We start from the raw sequence: 21595 nt of genomic DNA, 5'->3' as shown, positions 1-21595 counted from the left end.
TTCTTCAGATAATTTCAAGGTAGAATTTGGAATGGTGTAGAATTATGGCATAGTTATCTTGACAATGGTAGGATAATTTGTTCTTCTACTACTGACATTTTGAAATAATGCACACTATACAATATAACCAATTATATCTGTACTGTAAAATTGCAGGGTAGAAATGTGCAGGAAAAAAGCTCCAAAACAGACCTTTTTCTCAAGATGTTGAGCATGGTTTTCTTATCAAATTGTAATTATCTTACTAGGTACCTACGGAGTATATTTTGAGATTTTTTAATAGACATTTTAACCAATTTTCAAGTACTCTTATTCAATTACCTTAAGTTGTCTGCAAGATTATAACATTTTAACAATTTATTTGAATTTTAGAAGCATGGTTATGTTAAATGTTTCCTTCATTTAGTTTTCCTAACTTTCTTTTTGGTTAGTTTTTAGTTTATCTGTTAACTGATTATAAGACAGGCTACTTTCTGGACAATAGTAAAATGTATTTACACATTAAAATTTTATTTTTTGCTTTTATATTTGTGCATGTTTTTCTTCTTGATGGATAGAGAAGAATCTAAAATTGGACTTAATAGAAACTTTCACATGCAATATTTAAGGAACTAAGTGGAGTTTCTTGCTGTCATATTTGGTAGTATATGCTTATTGGTCATATACAGAGAGCTTTGAGGAAGAAAATAAAAATGACCACTACCCTCTCAAGATAATCTGTGCATTTTCCATTTTTTCTCAAAAATAACTATTTAAAATATTTTACCATATTGTAGTTATACTAGAATTAATTTTGTATCCTCATTTTAAAATGATTTTTCTAGATAAACAATCTAATACTTAATGTTAGCAAACATAAAAATAGAAAATTTACCCCATTTAGAGATAACTCATGAAAAAAAATGAATGTCCTTTCCTCCCACATTATCTTGTATTGTGTTACTTTTGCAGTTGTTTCTTGTTTTCACTTAACATAATGGGAGTACCAAAATTGGGCTAAAGATTCTTACTTAATAAAGATTACTTAATAAAGAATACTTAATAAAGATTACTTAATAAAGATTCTTAATAAAAAGAATGATATGGTGCAAAAGGCCCCAAAACAATTTAAATAGTACTTACATGATATTAGGTACATATAGTTTGGCTATCGGAACTGGTCAGAACTCTAGCCTCAGTTGGAAGGATGTGAGATACTCTGTCCGATCTGATCACAGATGTGTTTAAGTCCAGTTTGCTTTGTTACCTTGTTCTCATAGGAAGCCAAGCGCTTTTCCAATATAGATAAATCTTGGGTGAAGATCATGACTCGGGCACACGAAATGCCCAGTGTAGTCCAGTGCTGTGTTGGAGATGAGACCCTGGGGCAGCTGTTACCACACTTGCTGGACCAGTTGGAAATATGCCAGAAGTCCCTTACTGGGTAAGTGCACTGGCTCTTAGAAAGCTCTCAGCATCCTAGAGACGAAAGGGGACAGAGGGAATAGGTAGCATTAGCCAAATTTGTTTTCTTTTGCCAAGACTTAATTCATGTATAAAGTTGCACAGATAAAACGAATATTTATAGCCTTATATTCTTTCCAAATTCTTACTAGATTTGTCCTGATGTTGGGCTCAGAACATAAAGTTACATCTAGCACTGGGACGAGATCTTAAAATCATTCATTCTTGTCTTTTAAAATTAATATACCTATATTTCTGATATTATTCTTGGCTAAACACTGTAGAACCAAAATATTTTGTTATATTCATTATATGAAACAATGCATGGTATCCACAAGTAGTCAGTATTATGCAAAAGTCAGGGTCTAATATGATAAGAATATACATACACACAGACACACACACACTCATACATATGTAGGCTTGGTGAATTCCAAGAGTCATAAATCTTTTTTCGCTCGGTTGATCAAAATAAAATAATGTAAGTAGAAATATGTTAAACAGTAATATTCTAAGTGTACATTTGAGACTAAAGGCAGACCCTCTCATTCTGAACCTTTACATTAAATGATGATGTCTCCTCGGTCCACACTGGGAGACAGATGACCTTTTCCTATATCCTTGTGATCTGTAAGAGTGTCCTATGAATAGCCAGTTTGTCATGTGCACTGAGGAACCCAGGTCACTGAAGCCAGGCTGCACTCACAGTGATGGTGAAAATACTGAGCTTCAGATGGTACTTTGGAAGGATATCTGCTAAGTAAATAGAGGAGTTTATTAAACTTGAACAAAAAAGTGAGTAAGCTAAAAATAGAAAAAAATATCTGTATGATAACATGTAAGTAATATGGATAGTAATATTTCTTCATGGCTAACCAAAAAAAGTTTTTAGATGGCTACTGGAAAATAATAAGGTGATGAGAAAGCTATGGTCAGAGGAAGAGAAAGGCTAATAAACTAAGATGCTAAAATTGGTGCAGAGAAAACCTGTCAATGGACCTTAGATTCAAAGACCAAAGGCCTTTCCTAGGGCCCAAGGCAAAGAGAGATGTATGATTAGGCACAACATTGATAGGATTCAGAAGATAAAAGGCACTAGTTGCTCAGGAAAATGTTATAATTTTTTTGTCCTTGAGTTGATTCTCTGGAAGAATTTATATTGTCTATCCTCTTAAAAGGGACCCCTGAGTACAATCCTCACCAACTTTCTTATCACAGTGTCAGTCAAACATAAGCCTTTCTTGTAGATGGAATGACTGCATACACTTCAACAAATCCTTCAGGAATGTCATTTTTATATCCAAGTTATGGAAGGCATAGGGCAGCATAAAATATGAGAGATTTAACCTCTGACAAGAATCCAGAGGATAGGCAACTGAGCTGCTGATTAAGGACAAATTCATAGATTTAGGCATTCAGTTGGGGAGATGTTGAAGTTGGTCGCCTTTTGGGGAATTTGAAGAGTCCAAACAAGACCATGCCTAAATGGGTGTCTACTCCACTACCTGTGGAGGTGGTTCAGTAGGAGATAGAGGTAGGGCCAAGATTTTCCTTAGGAAATATTTGCTGTAATTTAGGTGATGGATGTCCCAAAGGTCTATGCTATAAAGTGTCACCATAATACCTTTCCTTTAGAGACTGGTCCTAAGCAGGGTTATTAAATACCATGATCATAGCCAATGTCAGTGTTAGTAAAACACCCTTTAAGTGTCTACTCCAAAGCAAAAACACTTGCAAGTAATTCCTCCAGCATAAATTTTTAGAAAAATTGCCTCACAGGTATTAATGATTTGATCTGCTATATAAAATTGTCAGATCAATTCAAGTAACTGTTGAAAGACATTTGGCAAAAAGAAGGATTTTTGTTTTCAGGTGATTGATGCTGTGCCATTATTTTTAGCCATAATGATTTTTTAGCATGACCAACTGTGGTTCAGGTACTGCTGAAGGTTCTTGGATGTAGACCTGACATGAGGGCCCTGAGTCTACCACCGCAATAAGGCCAGAGAGAAAGAGGAAAGTTTCCATGCTCCCAAGGCTCTTCAGGATGGAAGGATAGAGGGGCGGGGATCACTAGGACATCACATACGTTCAGTCGCCATGCAAAATCTTGCCTAGGAGTCATGTGCTGGTCCACCCACAGCTGGTTTGTTATTTTCCTCTTCCTTCCTCATCTTCCACCCGCACCATAGACAGACAGACACACACACACACATACACATACTGACCTATATTTTTCTTTCTTTTTTTTGAGACAGAGTCTCGCTTTGTATGCCCAGGCTAGAGTGAGTGCCGTGGTGTCAGCCTAGCTCACAGCAACCTCGAACTCCTGGGCTCAAGCAATCCTCCTGCCTCAGCCTCCTGAGTAGCTGGGACCACAGGCATGCGCCACCATGCCCGGCTAATTTTTTCTATATATATTAGTTGGCCAATTAATTTCTTTCTATTTATAGTAGAGATGGGGTCTCGCTCTTGCTCAGGCTGGTTTCGAACTCCTGATCTCGAGCAATCCGCCCGCCTCGGCCTCCCAGAGTGCTAGGATTACAGGTGTGAGGCACCTCGCCTGGCCTAACCTATATTTTTCTATTTTTCATTCTTTGTTTTTACTGTGGACATATTCTATTCTATCACCTGGAATTTTGCCATTATTTTATAACTCTTTAGAGAAAAAGTCCACTCTGAAATTATTCACTCATTCACAGCTTTTTTAAAATTGAGCTTTTTCTTTTGATTCTACTACCAAGAAGAGGTTGTGAGGCAACATGTGTAAGTCCAGTATAAACATCTGAGTAATCATATTTACACAAAAACAACACCCTCCCAAGCTGTTGAGGATCAGCACAGACAAGAAAAGTCTTCACACAGATCAGGTGTCATTTGTTTGGGGAGCTGGGCATGGTGGCATGTGCCTGGGAGGCATGTGCCTCCCAGTTTCTTGGGAGCCTGAGCTGGGAGGATCGTGTGAGCCAGGAATTGGAGGCTAGAGTGAGCTATGATGACACTGTTGCACTCCAGCCTCGGCAACAGAGTGAGTGAGATCCTGTCTCTAAAAAAAAAAAATTAATTTGGGTGGGGGTTAAGCGGGAGTGTCTCTGTGATGGTAAGTTGTCTCTTCACCCCATCACAGGGGTTTGGCTGTCACATCCCACAGCCTCCTTCCATCCTAGTCTAACCAGATAGAAAGCACGACCAGATTCCTCACCAGAATCAAGCCAAGTTACTGATAGCAAGTAACCAATAGGAATTAGTAAGTCAGTTAATAAGAATGAAAATCAAAGTTATGCAAATAACAAGGATTGGGATATTTAAAATAATAAAATTAGCAATTTTAAACTAAGAAAGTAAAAAGCTAACATAAAATTAAATATTACCAGCATAAAAGACTTTAAGAAAATGAGGGGGATGTAAGAAAACAGACTCTTTGGGCTGTCTCTTCTTTTATCCTGCATCCTTTGTGCTTTTTCAGATGCCCAAAGTAAAGAAATCCAGTTGCCACGAGAGCTTGTAATGTACATTTTATTGAGCATCCTGTGAGGGTTGGGGAGGATGATTTCAACCCCCCACCAAGGCTTATCCATCATCATCACTGTAGACATGTCTATTTCTTTCCCCAATTCCTCACTTACCACGAGCCTCCCCTTATATCTCTTTCTTTTCTTTGCCTCTTTTTGTTTTTTGTTTTTTTTTGAGACAGAGTCTCGCTTTGTTGCCCAGGCTAGAGTGAGTGCCGTGGCGTCAGCCTAGCTCACAGCAACCTCAAACTCCTGGGCTCGAGTGATCCTTCTGCCTCAGCCTCCCGGGTAGCTGGGACTACAGGCATGCGCCACCATGCCCGGCTAATTTTTTTTTATATATATATCAGTTGGCCAATTAATTTCTTTCTATTTATAGTAGAGACGGGGTCTCGCTCTTGCTCAGGCTGGTTTTGAACTCCTGACCTTGAGCAATCCGCTCGCCTCGGCCTCCCAAGAGCTAGGATTACAGGCGTGAGCCACAGCGCCCGGCCTCTTTGCCTCTTTTTGAAAACGTCCCCTCTTTTATCTTGAGGAATTTAGCTCTTGCCTGAGCCTGGACATCCTACTCAGCAAGAGAAGTCCAGAGGAGTCCAGTGGCTGACCAACTGTGGACCGTCCCACGTTCCTCAGGTGCCCGCAGAGGGTGTCACTGGCTCTGGTTTCTGATCTACACAATCGCCTAGCAAAGGCTCGATTTTCCTAGGAAGAGAATTCTTATGCTGTGAAATAAGAAAGTTTCCTCCAAATTTTACACAGGAAACAAATAAATAATACAAATGATGGAGGCACAGTAGAAATTTAAAAACTAAAAACAAGCTCAAGGTTTAAAAAGTTGGTAAAATTTCCCCAGAAAGGGCAATTCAGACACCATAATTATAACCAGATATGCTAGAAAATGAAGACAGAGAGCTACAGAAAGTAACAGAATCCATGTATCTGTAACATAAGGAGTCACCATAGCATGAAGCAAATATAGAAGCAAAAGCAGTTGAAAACTGGATTTCTGGAACTCCGGGAGGCAGAGGGGCCAAGGCCCCTCCACGGAGCTCAGTCACAGCTGGACTTTGCTTCTGCTCTGACAATGGATTCATTGGATTCCCTTTAAGATATAATAATTATAGAGCCTTTAGCTGACACAGCGTGCTGTGCTTATAAGCAAAACCAAACCAAACCAAAGCAAAAATTCCCTGTGTGTATTTTATCCTGTTCTCTACAAAGGATGCATAAGATTTTCTAGGCTAAGTAAAATGTATACATTGCACTTGCAAAAAATGAAGAAATTCTGCCACCAAGTTTGGAAAAATATAATTTCTCCATCAGAATATGGAATAACTATTTGAGAAATCTCTTTATAAATGAAAAAACCAAAAGATTTTGAAAAATCATATGGGAAAATCAGACTATGGCACAGTGTTCCCTATTTTCCCATACAGGTTAATGTCTTCCTAGAATGGTCAGTTTTTGTGTGTCTATATTTTTCCTCCCTTCTTAGATATCTGGAGAAGAAACGACTCTGCTTCCCTCGGTTCTTCTTTGTCTCGGACCCCGCCCTTCTGGAGATTTTGGGGCAAGCGTCGGACTCCCACACGATACAAGCACACCTGCTGAATGTGTTTGACAACATTAAAACTGTCAAGTTCCACGAAAAGGTTCACTTCATTCTCACTGCTGGCCAACAATCACTGCGTCTTAGAATCTCAGTGGTCTTTATTAAGTAGTTCTCTGATCCCGTGTTTACAAAGGGTTACTTTCCTGTCCATTAATTCTTGGTCAGTAACTGAGAACAAACTTTGGGATCCAATTTACCTTCAAAACTGAGCAATATTTTACTATCCAAAGTGTAGATTTGAATAAAAAATGATAGCTTAAATGCGATTAAGAATGCATTGCATGTGGCATTCATCGTTTTACAGACCAAATTAAGCACTTAGAAATCCAACAAGGTAAAGAAACCAATTGCTCATGAACTCGTGCCTTGAATAAACAGAATTGCCCCAGTGATTTGATTTTTTTAAATCAGATTTCAGGAGTTTTCAGCATGCTTTATTGAAATTTCTTTTAAACTTTCACGTTTATGGAATTGGGGAGCTATAGGGGACCTGAAAAAGGTCATTCAACTTGAGGGTGCCTACACTTGCTCCGTTGCCAAAGATACTGTCTAATCCATCCGTCTATTAAAACTTCAATAGGGAAGTGATCCTTCCCATTTGATATTGTGTTCAGTTTCCCTCTGGTGCTTAGTAAGATTCATTTATTCATCCTAGCATGTAGTTTACTTTATTGAGGAACTACCGTGTGCCAGATGTCACGCCTAACATTGGGATCAGCTTCTGGGGACTCAACTCTGGTGCAGGAGACAGAGGAGTAAACAAATAGAGTCTATAGTGTGCAGTTAGTACAGTGTTCCAAGCTATTCCATTATAAGCAATTAAAAACCAGTTGTTAAGGTCAAGCCTCTTGCTTTTTTTTTTTTTTTTAAGCCTCTTGCTTTGTGTCAGACATGAAGCTGGCCCCTGGGTTCCCAGGAAGACTACATCATGATTAACCCTGAAGTCATTTTTATGCAGTACAAAGAGAAATTTGGTCATTATATGTTGATGATTTTGGACTTAAATTGTTATTATTGTGCTTGTATGAAGCACAAGGTTCAAGGGAATTCCTGTCAGGGAGCCCTCATCTGGGTGCATAAGGGCGTTAGGGAAGGCTTTTAGCAGGAGAATATGAACTTGAACTGACCTTTTGAAGGTGAGTGGAACATAGCCAGGCAGGTGAAGGGCACGTGCAAGGGACCCAGAGGTGTGGGCAGCCCGGGATGTCAGAAGTGTGGGTATGTGAGCAAGTGCATTTGTTTTCCTAGGGCTGCTGTGGCTTAAAACAACAGAAATGTGTTCTCTCACTGTTCTAGAGGCTAGAAGGTGACCTCCTCTTAACTTGATTGCATTTGCAAAGACAAAGATACCACACAGATACCAGGGCTTAGGACCTCAACATATCTTTTTGGGGGTTCACAATTCAACTCACAACAGGGAACAATGAGCAAAGGGAGAAGCAGGGATGGGCCAGATTCCAAAGACCGAGTGCATCACGTTGTGGAATGCCACTTCATCCTGAACTTGACACCAGGCCATATTGGCTTTTACTCAGGACAGTGACCTGATTTGTGTTTGAGGAAGCTTCTCTGGTGCAGGGCAGGAGGTGGAGTAAAAGGAACCAAGGAAAACTGTTGAAAGCCATTGCAAAGAAAGGATGGAAAAGGCTTAACTGCTATAATAAAAGCATGTCAGAAGGGACAGAGAGGAAGGAAAGATAGGATGGATTTTTTTTTTTTTTGAGACAGAGTTTCACTTTTGTTGCCCAGGCTAGAGTGAGTGCCGTGGCGTCAGCCTAGCTCACAGCAACCTCAAACTCCTGGGCTCAAGAGATCCTTCTGTCTCAGCCTCCCAAGTAGCTGGGACTACAGGCATGTGCCACAATGCCCGGCTAATTTTTTCTATATATATTAGTTGGCCAATTAGTTTCTTTCTATTTATAGTAGAGAGATAGGATGGATTTTAATGGCTTAAAACCAATGTTTTTTTATCTAGTGGATGTGTGGGTTGAAAGAAGGGACTTAAATTAACCAGGAAGTTCTTCCTGATGTGTGGTCACTTAAATCTTTTAGCTACAGCACTGTGATCTCATGGTCCAGGAGCAAAGATTCTCCCAGTCACGAGCTGTACATTGAAGACAATTTAAACTTCCTCTTTGGTTGACTAAACACCCACAGATTTTTAGCTTCTTTTCATGGCGATTAATTCTTAAGATAGCATTGCTTTTGTTTTTTATTTTCCCTACCACAAGATTTCTAAAACCAGGGGCATATCCTGGTTGTGTGAGTTCTGAATCTTATAAAATCGTAAGTACAATCTTACGCCCAGAGCCTTGGAAAGGTCTGTTTAATTGAAGGGCCCTGAAACCAAAGACTCATTAGCTTCCTGGTAGACTGCTTCTGTCTACAACTGAGGAGGACTCCATTAGCACAGCACTAAATCTGAGCCCAAAGGAACAACATTCCATTTTACCATAGAACAGAAATGACAACAAACATTTGCATTTACTTTATAGTTTGTGTTATTTTGTTTAATTGGCATGAACAGCTAGCGAGGTGGGAAACAGGGCAAGCATGATTTCTAATGGCTAATTATAGGCAAGAAATTTAGTCTCAGAGATGTTTTCCTCCAATAGTGCATGGTCATGAAATGTATCTCAGAACTCCAAATACTATGCTATTCTCATTTTGTCATACTGCATGGGAATGAATGGAAGTGAAAGACCAGAATAGGAGCTGGGTTTGAATTAGAAAACATCATGTGGGACCAAGATCTCCTGTAAAAAGTGCCAGGTTTGGTACAGAATTGGAATTACCTTGTAAAATGTTTTCATTGATCATATTGACTAGGTTATTGCTAATGTCAACTTGATAATCTTGTGGCGTGGAATGACAAGCTTTGAGAGAGACTCATTTCACTCGGGAAACCTTAGAGATTTTTTTTCATCATCCCATTTGTATTAAATATTTCCTTTAGAAAATGTTTTCCCCCTTATGATGTAGATTATTTGGAATTGATTGAGGATTCCCTTTTAGACTTCATGGGTAACTTTTTTATTATTTACTTTTAGATTTCATGGGTAACTTTTTTTTTATTGTTTTGAAATCAATTTTATATTATGTCTTGCCCTGTGCAGTATTTTATAATCTGTAGCTTAACTTTCTATGGGAAGGAAAACATTCACAAGAAGAGAATGGAGGAAAGGTAAACATTTAAAAATTTTTTATATGACTATAGCTATTTTGTTGGCTTCTAACGTAGATCTACGATCGAATTCTGTCAGTTTCCTCACGAGAGGGCGAGACGATTGAATTGGGTAAACCTGTGATGGCAGAGGGCAATGTGGAAGTCTGGCTTAATTCTCTCTTAGAAGAATCCCAGTCCTCATTACATCATGTGATTCGCCAAGCAGCTACAAATATTCAAGAAACAGGTTTCCAACTAATTGAATTTCTTTCATTCTTTCCTGCTCAGGTCAGTATATTGAAATTGGAAAGTATTTTTTGTGGTCATCTTAAATCTCAGACATCATCTATTGTAATCTTCACAAATGGCTATCATTTAACTCTGGACCAATATTAAAATTTTCACTAAATATAGATAACCATAAAGATCTCAACTACAGATTATATAGTCATATATAGAGAGAATTAAATGTGTATTTGGGCTGTAGAGATATTTGATATATTTTCTTTAACTTAAAACAATTTTTCCCCCTATGGAATATCTTTATGTAATAATGTATATAAATCATAAAAAATGTACCTAGTGGATGCTTTACTAGAAAAATGAAAATATATTTTAGCATAAAATACAGGAAACAGTGTTTTTTTAGACATTGTGATCAATAAAGATTTTGTGAGCATCTACTCTGCATAAACACTGTGCTAGTTTGGGCAAAGCAAGTTTAAGACGTTCTTTACTTGCAAGAAATTTACCATCTATCTAGGAAGAAATGTGACTTAAACACAAATGACTTAAAGAAGTAGAGTTCTGGATAGGTTGTGAAAGAAGGTCTCAAATTGATGTAATCAAGGCCTTATACTTTCATAAAAATCACAGCTATTCATTATGTTCTACTTTCTATTTAAATGTATAAATATGCCACACATACTCATAAACCCTTTTTTTCATTTCCATAAGGTTGGGTTATTAGGAATTCAGATGATATGGACACGGGACTCAGAAGAAGCCCTTAGAAATGCCAAGTTTGATAAAAAAATCATGCAGAAAACCAATCAGTCTTTCCTGGAGCTGCTAAACACACTGATAGATGTCACCACAAAGGATCTGAGTTCCGCAGAACGGGTGAAATACGAGACTTTGATTACTATTCATGTGCACCAACGGGATATCTTTGATGAGCTGGTAAATTCTTTATAAACGCTGTGGCATATCCAGAAAAGCAAATCCTAGACGCTATCTGTGTTTACCCACTAGAATTAGTTTGATTGAATTCAGGGAAAAGGTTAAATTCAGGCAAAGAATCATCTTCATAATCAGAGCTTGTCGTCAGATTTTCTTTTCAGTCCTTAACTGAAATGTCAGTCATATTCCGATGATCTATGCTAAGATGTTACGGAGACAATTAGACTTTATTTTACAATTCTTTCTGTGATTATTTTTTAATGTTAAAATGTCATATAGCATCCTGGAAAGCTTTCATTTGTCTTTTTCTCCTTTTAGCTATTAACTGAAGATCACCAGTTTCTTGCTAAAGAAATTATTAGTAATATTGCCAGTGGAGCTGTTTAGGACCTTTTGAAAAATCACATCCTGGACAAGTTTTGCTACATTTTATGTCATTGATTGCAAATGGTCTTTCCTAATATAGCTTGTGACATTCAGGTGTCATGCAGGTTTTTGCCTGTAAGGAGAGAATAGAGTGGAAAAAGAGAGTTCAGTAGCTGTAGGAAATGGGAAATGTGAAAAGAAATGAAATGAAATTTGTCCTTTACTGTAAAATATAACATCAGATAAAAGAGGCAAGAAGCTCTTATTTTCATAATAATTTTTTGGATTGTGTCTCAGCCCATTATGTAAAAAAGATTATGAAAGATTGGTACCGATGTGATGGAAATACAGGCAGCGCATTCAAGCTATTGTGTGCTAATCTCCTCTCTTAATAGTTAAGCACACTATTTGCCACTCTGAGAAATAAAGGGCTCAGAGTAATTTTAGATTTCTTATTTGTCAAAGAAAAATGATTAAAGTGGCTTAAAATTTTGGTTAAAAATTCAGACAAAAGCATTGCTAGGCAATAACTTGTCATTTAGATGTTAGAAATTTTGGCCCCATGTAATTCCTAGGAAAAATAATTAATGGATTAAAAAAAAACCCTCAACAATATACTTTGTCACAATCTTAAGAGACGCCTTTTTCCTGATGAGATTGTTTAGTTCTGTCTTGGTATGCCAAAACATGTTTTTCATAGATTATATTTCATGACTAGGACTATGGTATTGGGCATTTAAGGGCAAAATTTAAGAAATGAACATCTTATTATTAAAGTATGTAATGCCATGTACATGGAAGGGGAATAACAAGGGGTTGCTCTTGAATTTTCCTTTCCCCATATCTTCTACAGTTTACTTTTTATTGATCAGTGAATGAATGGGTTGGCTGGTGATATGGTTGACATCTCTGAACCAGTTGGGTTGTCTTTGAGTTCCATTTATTTCACTTTATGATCTACATGAATGCTAATGTGTGTGTTTAATAAGTGATTCTTATCACAGTTCTAACATATATCTTTTGAATTTCAGTGTCACATGCATATCAAGAGTCCTAAGGACTTTGAGTGGCTGAAACAGTGCCGATTTTATTTTAATGAAGATACTGACAAGATGATGATTCATATCACAGATGTGGCTTTCATATACCAGAATGAATTTTTAGGCTGCACTGACAGGCTTGTCATCACGCCACTCACAGACAGGTGACGGGAGGATTCTGATTTCTCAGCCTCTCTGCTCCCCTCCTCCCCTGCCGCTTTTATTCTCTGGAGTTCAGGGGATTTTTGCTCAATGTCTCTTTAGGGTTTACTGGCTCCTTGATATTAAAACCTTTGAAATCTAGTATTTTTAGCTTTATACCTGTGTCTTCATCTGGGAATTAGGTTTGTGACTGAAACAGACCTTTCTTTCTTTGCCTTCAGTCTTATAAAGGTGAAGTTAAAATGTATCTGTGGACAGTGAATGGGGAAGAAAGGGAATTAATTGCCCTGTGTCACTAGGTACAAATCACCATGGGCCTTGAGGGCTGCTTTAGAACCTTTTCATTACTGAGAAACAATTAAGGTGGTTTTTTTTAGCAGGAAAGAAATTGAGTATCACTGCATGTGAAAAGCAGGGATAGGCACCTGGCTTTGCATTTTTGGAGGCATTAGTGAGAGTGCCACGACAGCTTCCCTGGACTCAGTCTCCTCATTTGCAAGATAAACTAGCCTGTCTCCAAAGGTCCTCCCAGGAGTGATACTCTGTAATTCTCTTAGTCTAATTTGAACATGTGGCATCAGCCACACTGTATATTCTCTGTTCAGGGATGCACTGAATCTCTATTGTCGCATCACATTGTGTGCATGTAACATAACAACACACGGTAACCCCATAAACGTATGTAATGATGACTTGTCAATTAAAAACGCTATTCATTTAAAAACCGTGAAGAGTTACCAAATAGAAATTTCCCTTGAAACGCGTACATGGTTATCTCACACCTCCTCTCCTTCAAACCTCCAGTACTTCCTTCCCTTCCTCTCTCTCCACTGAAGGCCCTGTTTCCTGTTTTATTGAGAAGACAGATGCGGTCGCAGGAGAGACCGTGCACTCGTCTTCCACCACCACGCCCATTAACCCGGTCACCTCTCCCCACGAACTCTCTTTCTCTCCTGGTTGTCTAGATAGATCATTTGCGCTACCATCCAAAGCCAACACCTCCACTGAGCCCACGATTTCCTCTCTGGGCGCAGCATCGATTTTCACTTTCCTACTGGATCATTTTCATCAACATACACGCATGCTGCAGTGCCTCCACACAGAAAACCCCACTGGATCATTTTCATCAACATACACGCATGCTGCAGTGCCTCCACACACAAAACCCCACTGGATCGTTTTCATCAACATACACGCATGCTGCAGTGCCCCCACACACAAAACCCCACTGTGATGGCTCCCGTCTCCTTCCAGTTCCTGCGCTCCCATCAAAACCCCTCAAAAGCACAACTTCTCTCCACCTGGTTTGTTTTGAACTCACTCCAGGCGCTCGGTGTTAGTTTTTACTTTTTGCTGCCCTAACAAATCGCCACAAATTCAGACGCTGAAACAACATGAGTTTACTGTTTTTACAGTTCTGTACATCAGAAATCTCACACAGGTTTCACTGGACTAAAATCAGGTGTCAGCAGGGCTGTGTTCCTACATGGAGACTCCAGCGGGGAATCTGTTTCCTGCTCTTTTAGGTGGTTGGCAGAATTCCTTTCCTTGTGGTCGTAAGACCCAGGACCCCATTTTCTTACTGTCAGCCGAGGGCTGTTCCAGCTCCAGAAGGCTGCCTTGACTCTCAACCCCTTCCTCTGTCTCCAAAGCCAGCAGTGGTGGGTTGAGTCACTTTCATGCTTTAAATCTCTCTTTCTTCTGCTGTCTCAGGTCTCTGGCCCACCCTTCTGCTTCTCTCCTCCCCTTTCAAGGACTCCTGAGATTAGATTGGGTCTACTGGGTAATCCAGGATAATCCCTCCATCTCAATGTCCTTACCATTAATGGCATCTGCAAAGTCCCTTTCGCCATGGAAGGTAACATGTTCACAGGTTCCGGGGATTATAATGTGGATATCTTTGGGGGCCCAATATTCTGATGACCACACTTTCCCCATCACTCTGGCAAAACAGCTCCTGTGAAAGTCACCCTGACCTTCAGGATGCTAAATCCAATGGTTCTTCCTGGATCTCGTCTTTCTTGAATAATCAGCAGGATTGGCGTAGTCCATCATTCTCTCCTTTTTGATACACTTTCTTCACAATGCTTCTAGAGCACCACATTCACCTGGTTCCTCATTCTGGTCTGCTTGTCCCTTCATACCTGTTCCAACTGGTGGTTCCTCTTCACCTTTCTGACCTCTTAAACATAGAGCATGCCAGGGCTCTTTTCTTCTCTGTCTCCTTAGTGATCCCACATGGCTTTAAATACCACTAAATGTTGACCTCAAATGTCTGCATTCATCCAGGGCTTCTCCCCCAAATTCCAGACACATAGATCCACCTGCCTACACTAGATGCCCACTTGGATGCTTACAGGATATTTTACCTTAGCAGGTTTGATTGTCTCCCACGAAAGTACCCTCCTGTCATCTCTGCATTTTAGTAAATAGCCATTCCATGTTATCAGAGTGGTGGGGGAAGTGTGGTAGTCAGAATAATGGTCCTCCCAAAGATGCTCATGTCCTAATCCCTGAAACCTGTGGATGTTACCTTCCAGTTGTTCAGTCCAATAATCCTTGGAGCATCCTTGAAGCCTTTCTTTATCTCTCACCTCATTATCCAATCTACCATCAACTTGGCCAGTGCTACTTTCAGAATTCATCTAGAAAGTGACCACTTTTCACCCCTTTGCTGTTACCACTTTTATCCAAACCGTCATAACCTCTAACCTGGATTATTGTGATGGTCTTTGAATTGGGCTCTCTGCCTCTGCTGTTGTCACTGTACACTCTGTTCTCAGTTAAAATACCAGAATATAAGTCAGATCCTGTCATTTCTTTGCCTTAAACCCTCCACTGTGGTTCCATCTCATGCAAAGTAAAAGTAATGTCCTCACTTCAGCCTAAGAGGCCCACCACTATCTGGCCTTTACCCATTTTCTGCCACTTCTCTGCCTCTCTTTTGTCATTCGGCTCCAGTTACCTGCTCCTTACCTGCTTCCTTGAACAGTGCCAGCACAGTCCTGCCCCAGGACCCTTGCACTTGTTGCACTCTTGGCCTGGAACCCTCTTCCTCCAATACTGGCTTAGTTTGCTTCCTCACTTCTTCAGGCCTCTGCTCAGATGTCACCTCAGAGGGGTCTCTGACCCTCCACATATGAAGGAGCAATCCTCACACTCCACAACCTTCTGACCCAGTTTCTTATTTTTAAAATAATCTGTTTCCTTCCTTTAGAGTATAAGCTTCTTGAGGCATGGGTTTTATGTGATTTATTCACTAGAATAGTTCTGTCACATAACAGGTGCTAAATACATATTTCTCAAATACATGAAAAAATGATTATTTCCAAAGTTGTATCTGAATGGATTTAAGTGGTACAGAAGAACATAAAGTAGAAAATGTGGGAGGGAAAACTTTCTGAGTTTTCAAAATGATTTACAGTTTATTTCTATGCCTCTGAAAACTTTGCATGGCTATATGTCAAAATTATTTTTAAATTTTCACATATAGATATCATAGTTTACAACCTTTCCTGCAACTCGATTCTTTCACTATATTCACTATATGTATTTTTTATATCAAAACACTTGAGAACTTTAAAAGCTAAAGAAATTTTTTATAAGTGTATAAGCAGAGGTGCTTCTGAACCCAAGCACAGAGGTGTTTCAACCTGATTCACCCAAACTGTTCACTTGTTCATTTTTCTTTAAATAATTTGATTATATGAGAGGTGATTCATCACATTTTGCTGGTTATTGGGATTCCATTGCAAGATTTGCTCTCTTTTACAAAAGAAAATTCCTCGCTAAGATTAATACTTTACAAACGTCAAATGCTGGAGGCACTGATAGATTTGTTGTTAGCATTTCCCTGACTGATTTGTGAAAATTCAGCAACTGCGGCAGCTCTCTGGGCTCTGGGAAGCTCAACCCCATGTAGGCAGAGTTGCACATGTTTCACATGATCAAATAGTCATTATAATATGATGACATATAGCACCTTCGGCCAAAAACAAATGGTGTTTTTAATGACCCGTCCTTCCTCCCATTTCTGAGCATGCGCAGAGAAGAATAGAATTGTTTGGACCACTGCTGTCACTTAAGGCACAGGGCAGAGGAAGTTGAGGGCTGATGAAAGCATCTTATCTGATTGATAAGAAATGTAGACAGACCTAAAACATGTGTATCTTTCCCTGACATATTCTCACAGCTTCTGTGAGTCATGCCTGACCGTTGACCACTCAACTATGCCTATAGCAGCTGTGTAGTCTTAGGAAGACACCCAATGTCTCTGATTCCCGTCTTTGGAATTATTCATTGTATGGACTAGAGGTAATATGAATACACAGAGCAAATGGTAGTCATTATTTCTGTGATGACTGCTGTTTTTTCTTAATCGCTGATAACGCATTCTTTAGCAACGTTTCTTTTTGTTTTTTTCTTAAGAATATCCTATAATCAAAGAGTCTGTGACTAAACTAAGCTCTCAACAAAGAAAAATAACTTGCTGACACATGCACCTTTGTGTTCTTAGGAAACTTTTCAGCATCTTAGAATCAATAGGAGCTGTTACCACTTCTGGTTTACATGTGATGAAATGCATCCACTGTGATATGAATACTTAATGGTGAGGGATTTAGTCAAATTGAGTGCTAATGAGCGCTGGGTCATGGGGTTGGTTGCTGTTCATTTGGCATTGTGGAATCTCTAATTCCAGTAGCTGTCGGGATGGGAGAAACCAGATAAGAGTGTATGGGTGGACCAGTGCAAGCCATTTATTCAACAAATGTTCATAGCACACAAGGTGCCAGGGGTTAGGCAAGTAGTTGAGGGTACAAGTGTGAACTAGACCCAGATCCTGACAGCAGAGAGTTTACAGCAGTCTAATTGCAAGGTGGAAAACTAAAACAGAGTTGTCAACAGGCCATTAAAACATACAAAGTTCAAACCCTGTTCACAAATGGAGACATTTTTGAAAATAGCTAAGAGAAAGAGATTAGAAAGGACAAGAGAGAAGGGAGGGAGGGAGACACACACACACATGCGTATAGGATACTCTGGGAAGAGTCTCATTAGCAAGTGCATGGAGATGCTCCGACAGATCATTCTTGTCACTGAAAGGCCATTTGGGTACCAGTGTAGCAGTTGGTTTGAAGCCTCACCAAGCAGAGAAAGTAAGGGATAAGTCACCTGACATGCCCACTCATTTTTCAGGTAAATAGGATGATTTCTTTGAAGCAACTTGCTACTTACTTTTTCAGTTTAAATATAAACCCAACGATCCCAGTTATAATGAGGGTTTGGGAGGCGGAGCAGCTGAGTGGACAGAGTTGATGGAGACCTATTTCTTATCCTGGTAGGGTAGGGTGAACTGGGCAGGGACAGGGCTTGGCTTACAAGCTGGACAGGCTGGCCCATGTCTTAGCTCTCCCACTGCAATCCTGAGAAAAGTTGCTCAATCTCTGTGAGCCTCTTTCTTCACCTGTAGAATAGGGGAAAAGAGCAGTAGCTTCCATCCGGAGTTCTCTGGAGAATTAAGGGAGATAATGCATGTGGAGCACACCGTGTTGGCTGTTGTTATGACAAATTCCGCTCTGAAAGGGATGGCGAAAGTGCAAGGGGAGAACTAAGACCCCACCCAGATCTTCTCCTCCACGTCCAGGCTCCGTATACATTCAGGGCTGAGTCACTGACTTGCCTTTTCAGCACCTGTTTCCAATAAAATAGAGACCCTGGAGCACCTCCAGTTGGTGTGCTAACTGTTCGTTTCCACCCTTCATGCTGGATAATCACTTCATTTCCTTTGAAATATTTTTCAAGTCCAGATGAATGCTTTATAGTTTGGCCATAAGAAAACCGTAAATCGCATCACTTTACAAATTGTCTCCTTTGACAACACCAGGTGGTGCTTGGAATCAAGTCATTCATCAGCAAGTTATCAGGTTAAAACCTTTCCTTCCCGGGCATTCTTGTCTGCTCTCTCCAGTCTTTTACTTGTTAATCTCATATGGGAAGACACAGTGGAAGGTATGTGAGCATCTCTCATAGCTGCTCACAGAAATAGATTCAAGATGTGGTTATTTAGCAGCATGTGATTCAAATCCCAAGTACATCAAATTATCGGCTCTTAGATTCAAAAGGGTGATTAATCTATTTAAATCATTCCAAATCTGTTTCACAGAATATCTTTTTTTTTTTTTAGATGGGAACAGATTTCTGTGAAAAAAGATTCCAAGCAAATTTTGGAAATGCTGTGTTTAATTTTTCATACTTGGAAATTCTCAATACACATCATGATGAGAAAGCCTGAAAAATTCAGCAGTAGACTGTTTAACCTTTTCAATTGTTTTCAAACTAATTTGACCATAGATTACCTCCTCCTTTTTACAGAACACATGTCAACATTGACAAGGATAAGTGTCTTTTAGTGTGTATTTTTGGAAATGTTATGTAGGGACAAGGGCTTAGATCTCCTGTTTTCTATTTTCATGCGGGTTTCATTTCATTCACTATGATGTCTTCGAAGTACCTTCTCGATGCTGGTGGGATAGTTCTAGTGATAGTTCTTCCCCTCCAGGTGTTATATCACGTTGGCTCAAGCTCTAGGAATGAGCATGGGAGGAGCCCCTGCTGGACCTGCAGGAACAGGCAAAACAGAAACTACCAAAGATATGGGACGATGTCTTGGAAAATATGTCGTGGTTTTCAATTGTTCGGACCAGATGGATTTCCGAGGGCTTGGACGGATTTTTAAAGGTTTGGGTTATGTATATATTTTTAATTAATTTATTTTTAATTTAGTAAGAAATTTCAGCTAAGGTAGAATATCTTTTTGAAATTTATTTTTCATCAATTGGCTACCTTTTAGGGTCATTTTTCAACTTTGTAAAACATTTTGGAAAATCTTTAATCTTGTTAGTGTTGTGTGCACCAACTGTTAGTATCAGTTGCCTTTTGTGATGTTCCTTTATCACTGAATGTTGGGTGTTTACAGATAAAGTGCCAGATTGTGAGCTGCTTTTGGGTTATTTGATGCATGATGTATTTGTTCAACTTTATTTTTCAACAAACCTATATCTGGCTTGTTTTGGCAGCTTCATTATATCCTTTTCCATGGCTTTCCAAAATTGTATACTAATTGGATTTTCTATTTAATTTCCTTTCTAAGGACTGGCACAGTCTGGATCCTGGGGTTGTTTCGATGAATTTAACCGTATTGATCTACCAGTTCTGTCAGTTGCAGCCCAGCAAATTTCCATTATTCTGACATGTAAAAAGGAGCATAAAAAATCTTTTATTTTTACTGATGGTGATACTGTGACTATGAACCCTGAATTTGGGCTTTTTCTAACCATGGTAAGGAGACACCTGAAAATCTACCTAATTTCAGCTTTATCACAGTCTACATGCATCTCCCTGGTCATATGTCATCTATTTTCCATGAATGGAAATTGGGATTGTAATTTTCCCTCCTGTGTGAAAGCCTTTAGTGTTAAACAAATATATATTAATAACTCATAGCTTGTTCTATCCATGTGAGACTAGAATGAGATGTGTGAGTGAGATCTCTGGTTGCAATTCCAGATTTGTTGCATGTATAGAACAAATCCGATATCATGCTAACATGTGCATGTTGGACCATAATCATATTGTTTGTTTTGGGGTTGTATTTTCTGTTTAGAATCCTGGCTATGCTGGGCGGCAGGAACTCCCTGAAAACTTGAAGATTAACTTCCGCACGGTGGCCATGATGGTCCCTGACCGTCAGATAATCATAAGGGTGAAGTTGGCAAGTTGTGGCTTCATTGACAATGTTGTTCTGGCCAGGAAGTTTTTCACACTCTACAAATTGTGTGAGGAGCAGCTTTCTAAGCAGGTGTGTCATTCTGGAGGCCTCTGTACTAAGGCATATTTCATTTAGCTAGTTAAATGTTCTCATTTTGAAAAATTGTAGACTGGGCTTGTTGACAAAGTTCTTTATTGATGCAAAGTAGGAAGGTGTATCATTATAAAATAATTTTATATGCATAGTTTAATTGAGAAGTACATTTAAAGAAATTAATATTGACAGCATAGAAATGAAGTAAATACTACCCAAACTGATTTAAAAGCCAAAGAATTATGGATATTAATGTTTGTTTATTCCACCTATATATTCATTATAATATGATCATCCTGGTTTCTAGGAACCTCTCAATCATTTACTTTTCTCATTTCTTTTGTCAATAGATTTAGGGGATACAATTGTTTTTTGTTACATAGATAAATTATACAAAGGTGAAGTCAAGGCTTTTAGTGTAGCCATCACCAATATCATGTACATTGTTCCTGATAAGTAATTTCTGATCTATCACCCACCTCCCACACTCCCCTATTCTTAGTTTTCAATGTCCCTTAGCCCTCTTTATGGTCATATATACCCATTGTTTAGCTCCCACTTACAAGTGAGAACATGTTGTATTTGTTTATCCATTCCACTTAGGGTACTGGTCTCAAGTTCCACCCAAGTTGCTGCAAGACATTATTTCATTCTTTTTTATGGCTGAGTAGTATTCCACAGTTTATAATATATACTGCATTTTCTTTATCCACACCTTAGTTGATGGGCACTTAGATTGATTCCATAGCTTTGCAAATTTATTATTATATGCCACAGTGATTATTACACAGTGTCTGTGGATCAGGAGTCAGCTTAACTGGGTCCTGTCATTAATGTCTAATAAGGCTATAATCAAGGTCTTGGCTAGCGTTGCAGTTCTATCTGATGCTTGACCAGGAGTGATCTACTTCCAGGCTCACTCTGGTTGTTGGCAGAATTCTGTTCCTAGAAGTTTTAAGGCTGACTGAGGGCTTTAATATCTTGCTGGCTGTTGTCTGGAGGCACCTACCTTGAGTTCCTGCAGGCCATGTGAGCTCTTTGCAATATGGGATTCCCTGAGGTGTTCACTTGCTTTCTCGAAGTTAGCAAGAAAAGAGATTACAGCAAGAAGAGTGCTACAGTCTTATGTAATATGACCACATGTGATCACATGCAACCTGTTGTCTCTATTGTATTCTAGCAGAAGCAAATCACAGGTTCTTCCTACTCTTAAGGTGATAAGATCCTGCAAGTACATGAACACCCAGAAGT

The 21595-nt window shown here is 39.2% G+C and overlaps 1 protein-coding gene across 1 annotated transcript in view; it reads left to right on the top strand.

The window, feature by feature from the left end:
- Positions 1–21595, top strand: part of DNAH5 (dynein axonemal heavy chain 5) — a 259158-nt gene that overhangs the window by 120036 nt on the left and 117527 nt on the right. The window contains exons 31-38 of the mRNA XM_012790275.2: positions 1260–1423; positions 6451–6607; positions 9809–10021; positions 10691–10915; positions 12313–12485; positions 19043–19221; positions 19634–19821; positions 20147–20341. Of these exons, the coding sequence (XP_012645729.2) occupies positions 1260–1423; positions 6451–6607; positions 9809–10021; positions 10691–10915; positions 12313–12485; positions 19043–19221; positions 19634–19821; positions 20147–20341 (1494 nt within the window). The remainder of the gene's footprint in view (positions 1–1259; positions 1424–6450; positions 6608–9808; positions 10022–10690; positions 10916–12312; positions 12486–19042; positions 19222–19633; positions 19822–20146; positions 20342–21595) is intronic.

Source organism: Microcebus murinus, chromosome 11 (genome assembly GCF_040939455.1).
Source record: "Microcebus murinus isolate Inina chromosome 11, M.murinus_Inina_mat1.0, whole genome shotgun sequence".
NCBI lineage: Eukaryota > Metazoa > Chordata > Mammalia > Primates > Cheirogaleidae > Microcebus > Microcebus murinus.
The sequence above is the reverse complement of the archived record's forward strand: the minus strand, read 5'-3'. Positions and strand labels throughout refer to the sequence as shown.